At 47.3% G+C, this 15,511-nt stretch overlaps 2 protein-coding genes across 3 annotated transcripts; one reads left to right on the forward strand and one right to left on the reverse strand.

The window, feature by feature from the left end:
- Positions 1-369: 369 nt before the first annotated feature.
- LOC149465073 (uncharacterized) lies at positions 370-4,461 on the forward strand. Its single transcript, XM_089673720.1, has 2 exons — positions 370-493; positions 760-4,461. Exons 1-2 carry the CDS (start codon positions 370-372, stop codon positions 1,410-1,412), a joined length of 777 nt encoding a protein of 258 aa, XP_089529846.1. The 3' UTR covers positions 1,413-4,461.
- Positions 4,462-8,760: 4,299 nt separating this feature from the next.
- On the reverse strand, positions 8,761-14,731 carry LOC149465074 (uncharacterized). Of its 2 annotated transcripts, XM_089673685.1 has the most exons (7): positions 12,648-14,731; positions 12,327-12,530; positions 12,113-12,210; positions 11,805-12,023; positions 11,519-11,725; positions 11,229-11,364; positions 8,761-10,010 (listed from the first exon to the last, which is right to left on the reverse strand). In XM_089673685.1, the coding sequence occupies exons 2-7, from the start codon at positions 12,409-12,411 to the stop codon at positions 8,908-8,910; spliced, it is 1,848 nt and encodes a 615-aa protein (XP_089529811.1). In that variant the 5' UTR covers positions 12,412-12,530; positions 12,648-14,731; the 3' UTR covers positions 8,761-8,907. The 2 variants fall into 2 exon arrangements, with proteins under 2 accessions (XP_089529811.1, XP_089529810.1); XM_089673684.1 differs by having other exon boundaries at positions 12,327-14,731.
- Between the last annotated feature and the right edge of the window lie 780 nt (positions 14,732-15,511).

Below are 15,511 nucleotides of genomic sequence, written 5' to 3' on the forward strand. Positions count from 1 at the left end.
AGATGGATCCAGTCATGGGAACCCACCAGACAGATGTCCCCGTCCTCTGTATTCCCGGGATTCCACACAGGAAGGTCACACCATCCCTCACCATCATCAGGTAGGTGGATCCAGTCATGGGAACCCACCAGAGAGATGTCCTCGTCCTCTTTATTCCCGGGATTCCACACAGGAAGGTCACACCATCCCTCACCATCATCAGGTAGGTGGAGTTGAGGGCCGGGAACATAAAGTGATGGAACACTCTGACATGTGGAGACGATGTGTGGACTCTACAAGATGAGATGTTCTATGTGATCTCACATCATAAATCATTCTATGTTACAGATGTTATTTTCTGCCATTCTGTTGGTTTAGGGTAAAGATCTGATGAACATGAAAGTTGATAGTGAAGTAGAAGAGACGTATGTGAGGGATGATCAGCAATATACGGAGGAGGCTGGAATGAGGAGGACATTCATAGAGGAGGACACTCCTACAGAGATCAGCACAGGTGACCAGAATATATTCTTCTCTTATCTCTGCTCTGTTAACGCCCCCCCCCCAGCCCCCATTGGTTCCTGCTCCTCTGACAAGGAGGTGTAAATGTAGAAGTGATCTGGGAGGACCAAAGGCCCTTTGAAGAGGGGAAGAGTCCCAGCTGGTTGGGACATCCACAGAGAACATCTGCTCCCTCCTATCTCCCTGATCCAGATGGAATCTTGATGGAAGTGAACTAACCCTCTCCTATCTATTGATTATGTTTTTCTATTTTTCCAGGACCCGCCATGGAGAAACCATCAAAGGATCCTCTCACTTTATCTCCAGGTTGTAAAATGGAAGATGCGGACATCACAGGAGATTGTGCCGGAGAAAAGACAATGAGCTCCACTAGGGATGGTGGACTTCCCAGTGTGGAGAGACTATGGAATCCCTCTGATTCTGAGCAACCTCGTACTGTGGGTGATGGGGCCGGGATGCAGGGGGAGAAGGAATTTCCCTGTTCTGATTGTGAGGAAAGTTTTAGCTCTGCATTCGATCTTATTATACATCAGAGAATTCACACGGGTGAGAAGCTTCATTTCTGCTCTGAGTGTGGGAAATGTTTTCCCCATAAATCAGAACTGATCAGACATCATAGATCTCATACAGGGGAGAAGCCGTATTCCTGCCCTGAGTGCGGGAAATGTTTTTCACAGAAGTCCCATGTTACCACACATCAGAGATCTCATACAGGGGAAAAGCCGTATGTCTGTACTGAATGTGGGAAACGTTTTTCACGAAAGCGTATTCTTATTGAACATCAGATAAGTCACATGCAGGAAAAGCTCTTTTCCTGCCCAGATTGCGGAAAATTTTTTGCACAGAAGAGGAATCTTTCCACACATCAGAGAATGCACAGGGGTGTGAAGCCACATGTCTACCCTAAATGAGGGAAGTGTTATGCAGAGAATTCAGAACTTGTTATACATCAGAGCTCTCATACAGGGGAGAAGCCGTATTCCTGCTCTGAGTGTGGGAAATGTCTCTGTAAAAAGTCTTATCTTACCAGACATCAGGGAACTCACACCACCCTCGAGGTGTATTATTGTCCTGAGTGCGGGAAATGTTTTCTATAGGGATGCCGTACATCAGAGATCTCACACTGGGAAGAAGCACACCTTGATATACACCTCAGAAAACACGGGGCTGATCTTTATCATGGAAGAAACACTTTATAAGGAGATCAGAGATCACTAAAGACTTCAAAGTTGTGTCTGGCTTCCTCTGCTAGGAGAGAGAAGGAGGGGGTCACTGCTGGTTGGGTCCCTCTAGCAGTGTAGTCTGATCTCCCCTGACCTTCAGCAGAATCTTCCATGGAGGACATCATGGTGAGAGAGAAGGAGGGTGGTCACTGCTGGTTGGGTCCCTCTAGCCGTGTAATCTGATCTCCCCTGACCTTCAGCAGATGATTCCATGGAGGACATCATGGTGAGAGAGAAGAAGGGGGGGGGGTTCACTGCTGGTTGGGTCCCTCTAGCGGTGTAGTCTGATCTCCCCTGACCTTCAGCAGAAGTTTCCATGGAGGACATCATGGTGAGAAAGGAGGGGGGGGGTCACTGCTGGTTGGATCCCTCTAGCAGTGTAGTCTGATCTCCCCTGACCTTCAGCAGAAGCTTCCATGGAGGACATCATGGTGAGAGAGGAGTTTTGATATTGCTTATGGATGAAGAGAAGCGGAGATCAGACTACACAACAATTTCCATCCTGCCATTATCAACCTGCACGGCAGCTTCATTTGCTTGGAGAATGCCACCTTCTGGATGAAAGTGGAAAATATGGCACTTTCAGATGTAATATTTCGTTCACTTAACAAAAAATGTGAATATATTGATAAAGAAAAATAGATTCTATTTGTATTATTAATGGTTGAATGACAATATGAAGCATTTTGTAGGACGGTTTGTTGCACGCAGACGTGGCGCCATGATTATTATTCCTCCCTGGAAGGTCTTGCTGTGCAGTCTGGAGAGAGAAAAGTCGTCTCCTACTATTCTACAGCCATAATCTACGGTGTGACCAGGGGCGGACTGACCGTTTGGAAACTCGGGCACTGCCCGTGTGCCCGGGGTCAGTAGGGGGCCCCGTGAGATGCCCCTGGTACCTTTTTCATAGGCTTTTTTGAGTTTGGGCAAGGACACAAGGGCCCCATGATCCCCTATTGCCCGGGGGCCCCATGAGTTGTCAGTCCGCCCCTGGGTGTGACCACGCTGATGTGTTCCAATATACCAGAAATGAATGTTCCTTGTAAATTTTTCAGCTTGTGCAAATTCTTAGGGAGTTAAAAATGTGAGAGGCTTTAGGACAGGGGCAACCAACCTGTGGCCCAAGAGAGTTTAGCATGGGGCCCGGCCTGCCTGGAGGAGCACAGAAACCACGACGGCCGCAGGGACAAACTAGGCACAGACACGGCTGGGGGGAGACCGTGCAAGCATCAACTGTGGCGGCCGGCACTGAGAATCCAGACACGGCTGGAAGGACACTGGGGATGCCATGCAAGCATAGCAACCGTGGTGGCCAGCACTGAGAATCCAGGCATAGCTGGAGGGACCCTGGGGATGCCTAGCAACTGTGGCAGCAGGCACTGAGAATCCATGCACAGGCACGGCTGGGGGGATGCCATGCAAGCATAGCAACCGTGGCGGACGGCACTGAGAATCCAGGCACAGGCATGGCTGAAGGGAGGCTGGAGATGTCTAACAACCGTGGCAGCCAGCACCGAGAATACAGACACGGCTGGAGGGACACTGGGGATGCCATGGAAACATAGCAACCGTGGTGGCCAGCACTGAGGATCCAGGCACGGATGGCGGGGATGCCTAGCAAGCATAGCAACCGTGGTGGCCAGCAATGAGAATCCAGGCACAGGCATGGCTGGAGGGACACTGGGGATGCCTAGCAACTGTGGCAGCAGGCACTAAGAATCCAGGCATGGCTGAATGGATGCCTAGCAAGCATAGCAACCATGGTGGCCGGCACTGAGAATCCAGGCATGGCTGGAGGGACGGCAGGGATGCCATGTAAGTACAGCAACCGTGGTGGCCGGCACTGAGAATCCAGACACGTCTGGAGGGACACTGGGGATGTCATGCAAGCACAGCAACCGTGGTGGCCAGCACTGAGAATCCAGGCACAGCTGGAGGGATGCCATGCAAGCATAGCAACCATAGCGGACGGCACTGAGAATCCAGGCACAAACGCTGGGGATGCCTAGCAACTGTGGCAGCAGCACTGAGAATCCAGGCATGGCTGAATGGACGCCAGGGATGCCTAGCAAGCATAGCAACCATGGCGGCTTGCACTGAGGATCCAGGCACGGCTGAAGGGATGGCGGGGATGCCATGCAAGCATAGCAACCTTGGTGGCCAGCACTGAGGATCCAGACACGGCTGGAGGGACACTGGGGATGCCATGCAAGCATAGCAACCGTGGTGGCCAGCACTGAGAATCCAGGCCAGAGGCACAGCTGGAGGGACGGCAGGGATGCCATGCAAGCGTAGCAACTGTGGTGGCCAGCACTGAGAATCCAGGCACGGCTGAATGGACGCCAGGGATGCCTAGCAACCATGGCAGCAGGCACTAAGAATCCAGGCATGGCTGGAGGGATGCCGGGGCTGCCATTTTTGTGATAGCAGTGAATACAGGGGCTCCCAATAGCACCAGGCAGGTAAATGCGATATAGCTGTAGCTAGGGGGATGCTGGGGTGTGCCACACCTGCCCCCAGATTTCAGGCACGCCACCCCCCCTCCTATCTCCAGGCCCCCCACCCACAACCTCTCCTCTACCTCCCCATATAGCACTATGTGAGGGGAAGCAACTGAAATGTGGGGGCACCCCCCTAGATACAGCCATGCAGCTGTATGTTGCCCTCTTTTTTTTTTTTTTTTTTACAAAGAAATGTTGCTCTTTTACTTTTATAATAAAAAAAATTACAATAAAAATGAGGTTTTATTATTCTTTTAACCCCTCCCCTCCAGAGGATTTCCCCCCTCCCCCTTCAGAGGATTTGCCCCTCTTCCTGACCAGGCCATTTTTTATTTTTTTTTGCAATACGGCGCTGCGTTTCTTTAACTGACAATTGCGCGGTCTTGCAACGCCACACCCAAATAAAATTTACGGCCTTTTTTCCCCACAAATTGAGCTTTCTTTCGGTGGTATTTAATCGCCTGTGCGGTTTTTTAATTTTACGCAAAACAAAAAAAGCGACAATTTTGACAAAAAAAACCCCAACTATCTTTGTCTTTTTGCTATGAAACACGTCCAGTAAAAAATTTTAAAAAATCAAATTTCGTCATAAATTTCGGCCAAAATGTATCCGGCTCCGTGTTTTCGCTGAAACAAAATCCCGATACATGTAACTGAATTGGTTTACGTGACAGTTCTAGCGTCTACAAATGGCAGGATATATACTGGGATTTTTTTTTTATATTAGTAATGGCGGCGATCAGCGACTTATTGCGGGACTGCGGTGGGCATTCTGACACTGGGGGGAACTGACTTGGTGTCACTGAGATCCCCAGTGACACCAATACAGTGATCAGTGCTAATAAAAAGCACTGACACCGTACTAATGGCACTGGGCAGGAAGGGGTTAACGTGGGGTGATGAAAGGGTTAACTGTGTGTGTTTTACTATGTAGGCATGCTGCTTTGTATGGCTGTGCATAAGCAGCATGCTGGAGCTGACAGGGGAGAGATCTGTATTGTTTCCATACCGACCTCTCCCGTCAGTGTTCCTCGGCGATCTCCGGGTGCCGGCGGGGAATCTCCGGCCGGGACCTGGTGATCGACAGTTATAGCCGCCAATGGCGGTGCGGGTAGGTTGGTGCGCTTGCGCCCCCTACCCGGAAATACTAAATCACGTGTATTTTGGGTTGAGGGAACAGGAGCAGCAGACTGCTTAGCTCTCCTTAATATCTATGCTGTGTCTGCGGCAGACACAGCATAGAGATTCAGGAGAGCTAAGCAGACTGCTGCTCCTATTCCCTCAACCCGACCCTGCCCTCCTGCTCAGCTGAGAACGAGAGAGAAGAGGTAAGGGTTTCGTTGTTATAGGTCAGGGAGGCCAAACTCAGTTTCATTGCGGGCTACATCAGCATTATGGTTGCCCTCAAAGGGTCGGTTGTATCTGTCCCCCACTCTTCCTTACATCACAGTGCACCCCCTTACCATGTGCTGCTGCCGGGAAGAAGCTGGGGGCAGAGCTTGGAAATCAGAAAATGAAGGGTCTGTAGGAGAACCAGAGGAGGGCTGGAGTCAGCTGCCGTAGTCTGCTGAATGCTGAGACCAGGGGAAGCGAAGACTAGGGGGTGCTGCGGCTGCACAGAGAGGCACAGGATCTGTAGGAGGAGTTCTGTCCTCTGCTGCCGACTGCTGATACAGGGGGCAGAAATGAGCTTTCATGGCTACACAGAGAAGCGTGGGATCTGGTGGAAGAGTCTTTGGAGGCTTTTTCCCCCTCAAGACTCTTCAAAGCCTCTCGACTCCAGCACGCAATATGGGAGTTCTAAACCCATTAAAAAACAATTTTGGAGCCCCTCATCTGCATCCATGAGAACCCTGTGGGATCTTTACTTCTACAAAATAAATGTTACTCTTTGGGCAGTATGGTGTGTTCTCCTGGTAGAGACCATACCAAGAAAGTCCTATAACCGCCAAGATCAGAACACGCTCCCAAATTGCAATGTTCATTTCTCATATTGTTCAACTCATTGAAGTGGTCTGGACTCTAAACTTTTGGCCAGTAATTTCTTGGGGCACACCTCACCCGATGGGAGGAGAGGTTCTGGCTTCTGAAATGGCCGTAGGTTAACCAGACCAACAGATTCTGATAGTTTGGTCTGAGATAGGGTTACCAGTATCAATTCATCAGCCCAGTCCCAACAAGCCCATGGCCTGATGATCCCAACTGGGTTGTAGCTGCACAGCCTGTGGATTATTTTTGAAGACTTATGACGTAATATTTGGAGTACCCTTCTTTGAAAGTCCAGCACCTGTACAGATATGCATGCACCGAGTTTCCCCATGCACGTACAGACAACCTGAGATCTCCATAACGGTGGTGTTCCCACATATGGAAAATCCCCACCCTGTGCACAGATGTGCTGCAGGTCTCTGAGGGATCATGAAGGCTAGGCAGAACCCTTCAGCACATCTGTGCATGCATGAAATCGAGTGCAATTGCATTTTTGCCTGGACGACAAAGGAGAAAGCGCTGCACTGCATAACATTTTTTAAAAAAAATCTAATTGTGGGAGAGAGAGGGGGTCAGATAGCTTGTTTTTTGGGGGGAAGGTCCACTTTAGGTTCTTCAGGTCTGAGAAGGCTTTTCCATCGGTGAACATTTAGCTACTGGGATAATAAGGACATCTGTCTACTGATCTGACAACTGAAGAAAATATTGTATCTCTAATACCACCGAGACCCATTGACAAAGATCTAGGTGCCCCTCAGGCTGGAGGTACAAGTCCTAAGCTGACCTCTGGGTTCTGGCCAGGAACGGAACGGAGCTCATCTCAGTTCCAAGCTTCAGTGTAGCAGGACAAATGTCCATGTTTTGCACATCTACCATACCCGTATTGAGAGAATGAAAGGCAACCTCAGCCTGCACTCCAATCAGGCCACGCCCCCAATGTGTTTCACACTGCCCTCAGAACTTAGTCATTGTCAGTAAGCTGCGAGGGGTGTCGTGAAATGCGTTGAGGCCATGGCCTGGTCGGAGCCCAGGCTGAGGCTGCCATTTATTTTCTCACTATGGGTTTGATAGATGTGCGGCACATGGACATTTCTCCAGCATTGGGGATGTCACATCAATTTTTGCATTGTAAAATTACAAAATTCTTTATTTTTGCCACAACTAATACCCAAGTACATCGGGCCAGGTCAGAACTTGGTTAATGGGGTCAAGAGATTGGGGGACCTGATCCAATCATATTGGATTGGGTGCTCCTTGGATTTTGGGCCTCTCTATGCTTCTAAACAGCAAAAAAGTCTCACACACATGTGGTATTCCCCTATTTTGGTATCTAATTGTAAGCATGCCTATAGTGTGTGTGAGAAATATCTTATTAATTGACAACTTTGTCAATTAAACGAGTCTTCAAACGACTCACTGGGCCTCCTAAAATGTACCTTAGGGTAGTTACTCTCCAAAATAGGGTCCTTTTGTGTTTCCACTGTTATTGTGCTCCAGGGCCTCCAGAAATGTGATAGGTAGTCAAGAAATGAGATGAATAATGTATGCCCCTAGAAAGCCTGAAGGTGCTCCTTCAGTTTGGCGCTCTCTGTGTGGCTAGGCTGTGAAAAGGTCTCACAAATGTGGTATCACCATACTTGGGTGGAGTAGCAGAATGTGTTTTGGGGTGTTATTCTAAGTATGCCTATGATGTGCATTAGAAATAACTTATAAATTGACAACATTGTGTAAAAAAAATAAATTTTTATTTTCTTAACTGCTTTTTCTAAAAACTTGTGGCAAAAAATTACACTTTAAAAAGACTCACCATGCCTTTTTAGAAAATACCTTGGAGTGTTTGATTTCCAAAATGGGGTCATTATGTGGGTGCTCCGGGGCCTCCAAAAATATGAAAGGTAGTCAAGAAATAATTTTTTTAATTTATGCTCCTTGAAAGCCAAAAGGTGCTCCTTGGATTTTGGGTCCCTCTATGCATGAGGTCATCAAACGACTCACAATGCCTCTTACAAAAATACCTTGGCATACTTACTTTACAAAATACTTTGGAGTGCTTGCTTTCCAAAATGGGGTCATTATGTGGGTGTTTCCACTAACTTGGTGCTCAAGGGCCTCCAAAAATATGATAGGTAGTCAAGAAATTAGATGTGTAATTTATGCTCCTTGAAAGCCCAAAGGTGCTCCTTGGATTTTGGGTCCCTCTATGCATCTAGCCTGTGAAAACATCTCACATATGTGGTATCCCCATACTCAAGAGGAGTAGTAGAATGTGTTTTGGCATGTAATTCTGAGCATGCCCATGCTGTGTGTGAAAAAAATATCTTATTAATTAATGGCAAAAATTTTTTATTTCTTTTCATTTTTCAAAAAAAACTCGCCATGCCTCTTACTAAATACCTTAGACTGACTAAATGTGGGGTCATTTTGGGGGTATTTGTACTGTCCTGGCATTTTAGGGCCTGAAGAAATGAGATAGGCAGTAAGATCATCATGGATAAAAAAAATACACTTTTTTTGTACAAAAAAATGTAGCAGAATATATTTTGGCCTAAATTGTTGAATAAGGAATTATTTATTTGCAAAATTTTATAACAAAAACTTGTTAGGCTCTCTTTGTTGACCGTGGATGATGTTTCCTGTTTTAGATAGGCTCCCTGATTGGTGTAGAAGACATTTCCTGTATTCGAGACACATTGCTACGCTTCAAGGGTGGTATGAGATTTGTGATGACTGTAAAGGTGTGCTTTCTGTGAAAAACATTTCCCGCACTCTGAACAGGAATACGGCTTCTCACCCGTGTGACACCTCAAATGTCTATCGAGATCGGTTTTCAAAACAAAACATTTCTCGCACTCAGGGCAGGAATACGGCTTTTCTCCAGTGTGGTATTTCAGATGCCCGTCGAGACGGGATTTACGTAAAAAACATTTCCCGCACTCGGGACAGGAATACGGCTTCTCGCCTGTGTGAGTCCTCAGATGTCTGTCGAGATCCGTTTTCCATACAAAACATTTCTCGCACTCAGAGCAAGGATAAGGCTTCTCCTTCGTGTGGCATCTCTGATGTGCAGCGTGGTTGGACTTCCGGGAAAAACATTTCCCACACTCAGAACAGGAATACGGCTTCTCCCCTGTGTGGGACCTCCGATGTGTGACCAGTTCTGATTTATGAATAAAACTTTTCCCACACTCAGGGCAGGATTGGAGCTCGTCGCCCGTGTGTAATCTTTGATGTGCAGAGAAATAGGACTTCCGTGAAAAACATTTCCCGCACTCAGCACAGGAATACGTCTTCTCCCCCTTGGACAGATGGACAGATCTCTGATGTCTGACCAGTGAAGCTTTATGAAAAAAACCTCTCCCGCACTCAGGGCAGGAATAAAGCTTCTCCCCTGTGTGATATCGCTGATGGACAGTGAGACTTATTTCTGAGCTAAAATTTTCCCCACATTCAGTGCAGGAAAATTTCTTCTTCCCCTGAATCCCGGCCCCATCCCCCACAGTACGAGGGTGCTCAGAGTCAGAGGGATTCCATGGTCTCTCCACACTGGGAAGTCCACCATCCATAGTGGAGCTCATTGTCTTTTCTCCACCACATGGAATCCCGGCCCCATCCCCCACAGTACGAGGTTGCTCAGAGTCAGAGGGATCCCATGGTCTCTCCACACTGGGAAGTCCACCATTCATAGTGGAGCTCATTGTCTTTTCTCCGGCACAATCTCCTGGGATGTCCTCATCTTCGATTTTACAACCTGGAGATAAAGTGAGACGATCCTTTGAAGGTTTCTCCAGGGCGGGTCCTGGAAAAAAACAAGAAAAAAAAGGCTCGGTTTCCCCTACCAAACCTATACCAGACCCAGGATCCCTGTGACGTCACTGGCCAAATTCATATTTCAGTTCTGATGTAATTTGGTATACCCCGCCCTTTTGTTTACATTTGTCAGCCCACGAGCGGGTTCTCTTTGGGATTAGACTGGTCAATGTTTTTATTCTCTCTGCAGTCTGTCAGAAGGTGCTCATCATGCTTGACGAGGATCTGCGTCGCTGGACGATATGATTGACTATGAGCTTACATTGTGGGACATACTTGCATTTTTATTTTAATAAAGGACTTGTCAAAGTGTGTCTGTGTTTATTTGCTGTTTACATTTTTTGGGGGGTGAGTTGGGGGTAGTATGCACCCCTTATTCATGTGGCGAACTAAGCTCCCTGAGGACTCATGGGTGTAAACCATCAGGCGCCGGTGAATTATTGGCTATTACCGAACTAAGCTCTCTGAGGACTCATGGGTGTAAACCATCAGGCGCTGGTGAATTATTGGCTATTACCAAACTAAGCTCCCTGAGGACTCATGGGTGTAAACCATCAGGCCCCGGTGAATTATTGGCTATCACCGAACTAAGCTCTCTGAGGACTCATGGGTGTAAACCATCAGGCGCCGGTGAATTATCGGCTATTACCGAACTAAGCTCTCTGAGGACTCATGGGTGTAAACCATCAGGTCCCGGTGAATTATTGGCTATCATCAAACTAAGCTCTCTGAGGACTCATGGGTGTAAACCATCAGGCCCCAGTGAATTGTTGGCTATGAATGGACTAAGCTCCCTGAGGATTCATGGGTGTAAGCCATCAGGCCCGGTGAATTGTTGGCTACCACTGAACTAAGCTCCCTGAGAACTCATGGGTGTAAACCATCAGGCCCCGGTGAATTGTTGGCTATGACTGGACTAAGCTCCCTGAGGATTCATGGGTGTAAGCCATCAGGCCCCTGTGAATTGTTGGCTACCACAGAACTAAGCTCCCTGAGAACCCATGGGTGTAAACCATCAGGTCCTGGTGAATTGTCTGAACCAATGTCTGAATCAAAGAGATAGGGGTCATCTGAGAGAAAAAAATCTGATATGCAGTTGGTCATTATCAGTAAATTATTGGCTAATAGCACTCAAATCCCACTCTACTCTGGGCCAAACAGTGAGCAGTAACAGAGCAGAGATAAGAGAAGAATATATTCTGGTCACCTGTGCTGATCTCTGTAGGAGTGTCCTCCTCTAGGAATGTCCTCCTCATTCCAGCCTCCTCCGTATATTGCTGATCATCCCTCACATACGTCTCTTCTACTTCACCCTCAACTTTCATGTTCATCAGATCTTCACCCTAAACCAACAGAATGGCAGAAAATAACATCTGTAACATAGAAGGATTTATGATGTGAGATCACATCGACATCTCATCTTGTAGAGTCCACACATCGTCTCCACATGTCAGAGTGTTCCATCACTTTATGTTCCCGACCCTCAACTCCACCTACCTGATGATGGCGAGGGATGGTGTGATCTTCCTGTGTGGAATCCGGGGAATACAGAGGACGGGGACATCTCTCTGGTGGGTTCCTGGTATTAGGTGGCTCCATCATATCCTTGTGTCCTTCTGAAAGCTCCTCCATCACTCTATACTCCTCGTCCTCCTCTTTATACTCTTCTTTAACAACAATAATATAATCCCCAAAGTTTCCATTCTGGATAAAAATAAAGCATTCATTGTAACAAACAAGCTTGCATATAAGTCATAATTACCAATGTCTGTCAATCATCTACCTGATGGTGAGGGACGGTGTGACCTTCCTGTGTGGAATCTCGGAAATACAGAGGACGGGGACATCTCTCTGGTGTGTTCCTGTAGCTGGATGACTCCATCATGGTGTCCTGGTACAGATCTTTGTGTCCTTCTGGAACCTCTGACTCCTCCATCACCCCATCCTCATCCTCTTTTATCTCTTCTTTGACCTCAACTGTAGAGTCTCTCAGGTTTCCACTCTGAATATATAACAAAAATGACATAAATGGTAACAATGCAGATAATGTACAGATCCTAATGATACTATCAGTGATTTTTCCACATCTACCTGATGATGGTGAGGGATGGTGTGACCTTCCTTTGTGGAATCCTGGGAATACAGAGGACGGGGACATCTCTCTGGTGGGTTCCCATGACTGAATCCATCTGTAGGAAAGACACACACTGACTGAATCCATTGTTTCTATGTGTTTATCAGATGATGGGGGATCTAGATGGATCCTCCGTACTGCTCTCTCCTGTACAATAAAGTCTCCTCTTACCCGGTGATGTGAGGGGCGGCTGATTGTCCATCATGACGTCCTTGTAGAGGTCCTTGTGTCCTTCTAAATACTCCCACTCCTCCATGGAGAAATAGACAATGACACCCTGACACCTTAAAGGGACCTGACACACACAATGATACAGTCACCATCCAGACACATCCCTTGTCTGCTACTGGAGAATGTCCAAGAGGACGGACGTGCCTGTGGAGGAAGAGGACGGACGTTACGATAGAGGAAGAGGACGGACGTGACGATAGAGGAAGAGGACAGCCATGACGGGGGATTACTGGGTGTAAATATAAAATACGATCTTATTACCTCCTCTCCTGCCACTTCAGGCAATATCTCCTCTATGTTGTCCCACAAAAACTTCCTATTTATACCTGACATCACTTCCTGTCTTCCATAGTCACTTCCTGTCTGGTCGAAGTGAGATCACCACCTTGTGGAGCTCAGAGGAACTGCAGCCCCAAGAACCGTCTGGTAGTGTGACCCCGGCCTTGTGCTGGGTGTTTATGGACTGTATGTCCTCATAGAGGGGTCACCGCCACTCCCACCAAGGGGGACAGAAATATATAACTGCCTAGTCCAGCCTTTCTCAGCCAGGAGTCCTCCAAGGGTTCTAGGGGTTCCTTTAGCAATGAATTTGTGTCTTTCAATAACACATGGCATCAGTGATCTGTAAGGGAAGCTGACTTCTCACTGATGATACTATAAGGATTTCTTTCTCCCACTGACCACCAATATAAGGGTTCCTTATTCTATTGGACACCAATGGAAGGGAGCACCACAATGACCACTGATATAAGAGCGTCCTTCTCTTATTGGACACCAATGGAAGGGACCACTACACTGACCACTGATATACGGGGGTCCTTCACCCATTGGTCACTAATGTAAAGGATCACTACACTGACCACTGATATAAGGGGGTCCTTCTCCCATCGGTCACCAATGTAAGGGACCGCTACACTGACCACTGATATACGGGGGTCCTTCACCCATTGGTCACCAATGTAAAGGACCACTACACTGACCACTGATAAAAGGGGATCCTTCTGTCATTGGACACCAATGTAAGGGACCACTACACTGACCACTGAAATAAGAGGGTCCTTCTCCCATTGGTCACCAATGTAAGAGACCACTACACTGACCACTGAAATAGGAGGGTCCTTCTCCCATTGGTCACCAATGTAAGAGACCACTACACTGATCACTGATATAAGGGGGTCCTTCTCCCACTGGTACCAATGTAAGGGACCACTACACTGACCACTGATATAAGGGGGTCCTTCTCCCATTGGTACCAATGTAAGGGACCACTACACTGACCAATGATATAAGGGGGTCCTTCTCCTATTGGTCACCAATGTAAGGGACCACTACACTGACCACTGATATAAGGGGGTCCTTCTCCCATCGGTCACCAATGTAAGGGACCACTACACTGACCACTGATATAAGGGGGTCCTTCTCCCATCGGTCACCAATGTAAGGGACCACTACACTGACCACTGATATAAGGGGGTCCTTCTCCTATTGGTTACCAATGTATGGGACCACTACACTGACCACTGATATAAGGGGGTCCTTCTCCTATTGGTTACCAATGTATGGGACCACTACACTGACCAAAGTGACAAGGCTAATTCTACTGGGGATTTATTGCACAGTTCTAGACACACCAACTCTCAGTCCTCATTTTTTTTTACTGCATTACAGCATAGAACATGATACCCTCACTGATATGCAAGACAAAAGATATATAAGGTAACCTCTTACCTCCATGTTACCCCCGTCTGTATTATGACATTGTACTTCTAGTTTAGCTCATTCTCATGAAGATTGGTTGGTGATTCCACATCAGAGCGATAACAACGCCGTGTACACGATCTTCAGGGTAAGAGTAGAAAGAGGAACACTTCTGATGGGTTCCAAGGAAATTTTTTGGAGAGCCAAAAGAGCCAGATTAAGATTCAACTGAGTCACGGTGGAAGGAATGGGGGAGCTACATGGGAGACACCATGACCTAAGGTCTTAATTAAGGAATAGGAAGCCAAAGATCTTAGCAAGAGCAGAGACCTGGCCCTTAATGGAGCTGAGAGCCAAATTCTGGTCCAGACCCAGCCGTACGAAGGAGATTCATCCCAAAGAGAATTGTTAGGGTGGAAGCCTTATGCCTCACACCAAGTGAACATTCATATACATTTGCAAGATGTGGACCTGGATTTCAGCATTATGGAGATCAATTCAGAGATGTTCCTCAGAAACTGGGCTTCAATAGTTGTGCCATTAAAGTCAGGCACGTAAAAAAATCCAACAAGCTGGTTGTATCCAAGTTGATTGATGGATCAACTTGGGTACAATCAGCCTGCCAATACATGGATTGAATATTTGCAGCCATGGAGCCGCCCCTTGGAGATGTGTCATTACAAATTCTGGGATCATAATGAAATGCTTCATAGACTGGAAGCTATAGGACCATGTTTGACAAATCAAGGTTATTGCTGAACCAGCCAAATTTTGATCCATGTATGGCCAGCTTTACTCAATGATTGAGCTGAGCGCTGGGAAATACCTTGTTATTTGGACTGATGATGACGACATTTCAGTTTCCTTTTCATTGGCTTTTCCCAAGGATGCAGTGAATGCTGAGGGACTAAATGCTGATGTTACCTGGTAGGTGGAGTGTCGGGTGTCTTCTGCGTTCTCTTTCCCGAAGGACCAACCATCTTTAAGGACCCCATTGGTATTCTCCAGTTTCCTTTCCATTGGCTTTTCCCAAGGATGCAGTGAATGCTGAGGGACTGGGTGCTGATGTTACCTTGTAGGTGGAGTGTCGGGATCTTCTGCGTTCTCTTTCCCGAAGGACCAACCATCTTTAAGGACCCCATTGGTATTCTCCAGTTTCCTTTCCATTGGCTTTTCCCAAGGATGCAGTGAACATTGAGGGACTGGGTGCTGATGTTACCTGGTAGGTGGAGTGTTGGGTGTCTTCTGCGTTCTCTTTCCCAAAGGACCAACCATCTTTAAGAACCCCACTGGTAATCTCCAGTTTCCTTTTCATTGGCTTTTCTCAAGGATGCAGTGAATGCTGAGGGACTGGGTGCTGATGTTACCTAGTAGGAGGAGTGTCGGGTGTCTTCTGCGTTCTCTTTCCCGAAGGACCAACCATCTTT

The sequence above is a fragment of the Staurois parvus genome, unplaced genomic scaffold (assembly GCF_062004578.1).
Source record: "Staurois parvus isolate SC_StPar_1 unplaced genomic scaffold, SC_StPar_1.0 ptg000144l, whole genome shotgun sequence".
Lineage (NCBI taxonomy): Eukaryota > Metazoa > Chordata > Amphibia > Anura > Ranidae > Staurois > Staurois parvus.

Excerpts from the sequence above, each read along its gene's own strand:
- LOC149465074 (XM_089673685.1), bottom strand. The coding sequence starts at position 12,411 with ATGGAGGAGTGGGAGTATTTAGAAGGACACAAGGACCTCTACAAGGAC. Across the intron at positions 12,024-12,112 it reads CCATCCCTCACCATCATCAG|AGTGGAAACCTGAGAGACTC; the intron begins GTAGATGTGGAA and ends TTATATATTCAG. Across the intron at positions 11,365-11,518 it reads CCATCCCTCGCCATCATCAG|GGTGAAGATCTGATGAACAT; the intron begins GTAGGTGGAGTT and ends CTGTTGGTTTAG.
- LOC149465073 (XM_089673720.1), top strand. The coding sequence starts at position 370 with ATGAACATGAAAGTTGATAGTGAAGTAGAAGAGACGTATGTGAGGGAT. Across the intron at positions 494-759 it reads TCCTACAGAGATCAGCACAG|GACCCGCCATGGAGAAACCA; the intron begins GTGACCAGAATA and ends CTATTTTTCCAG.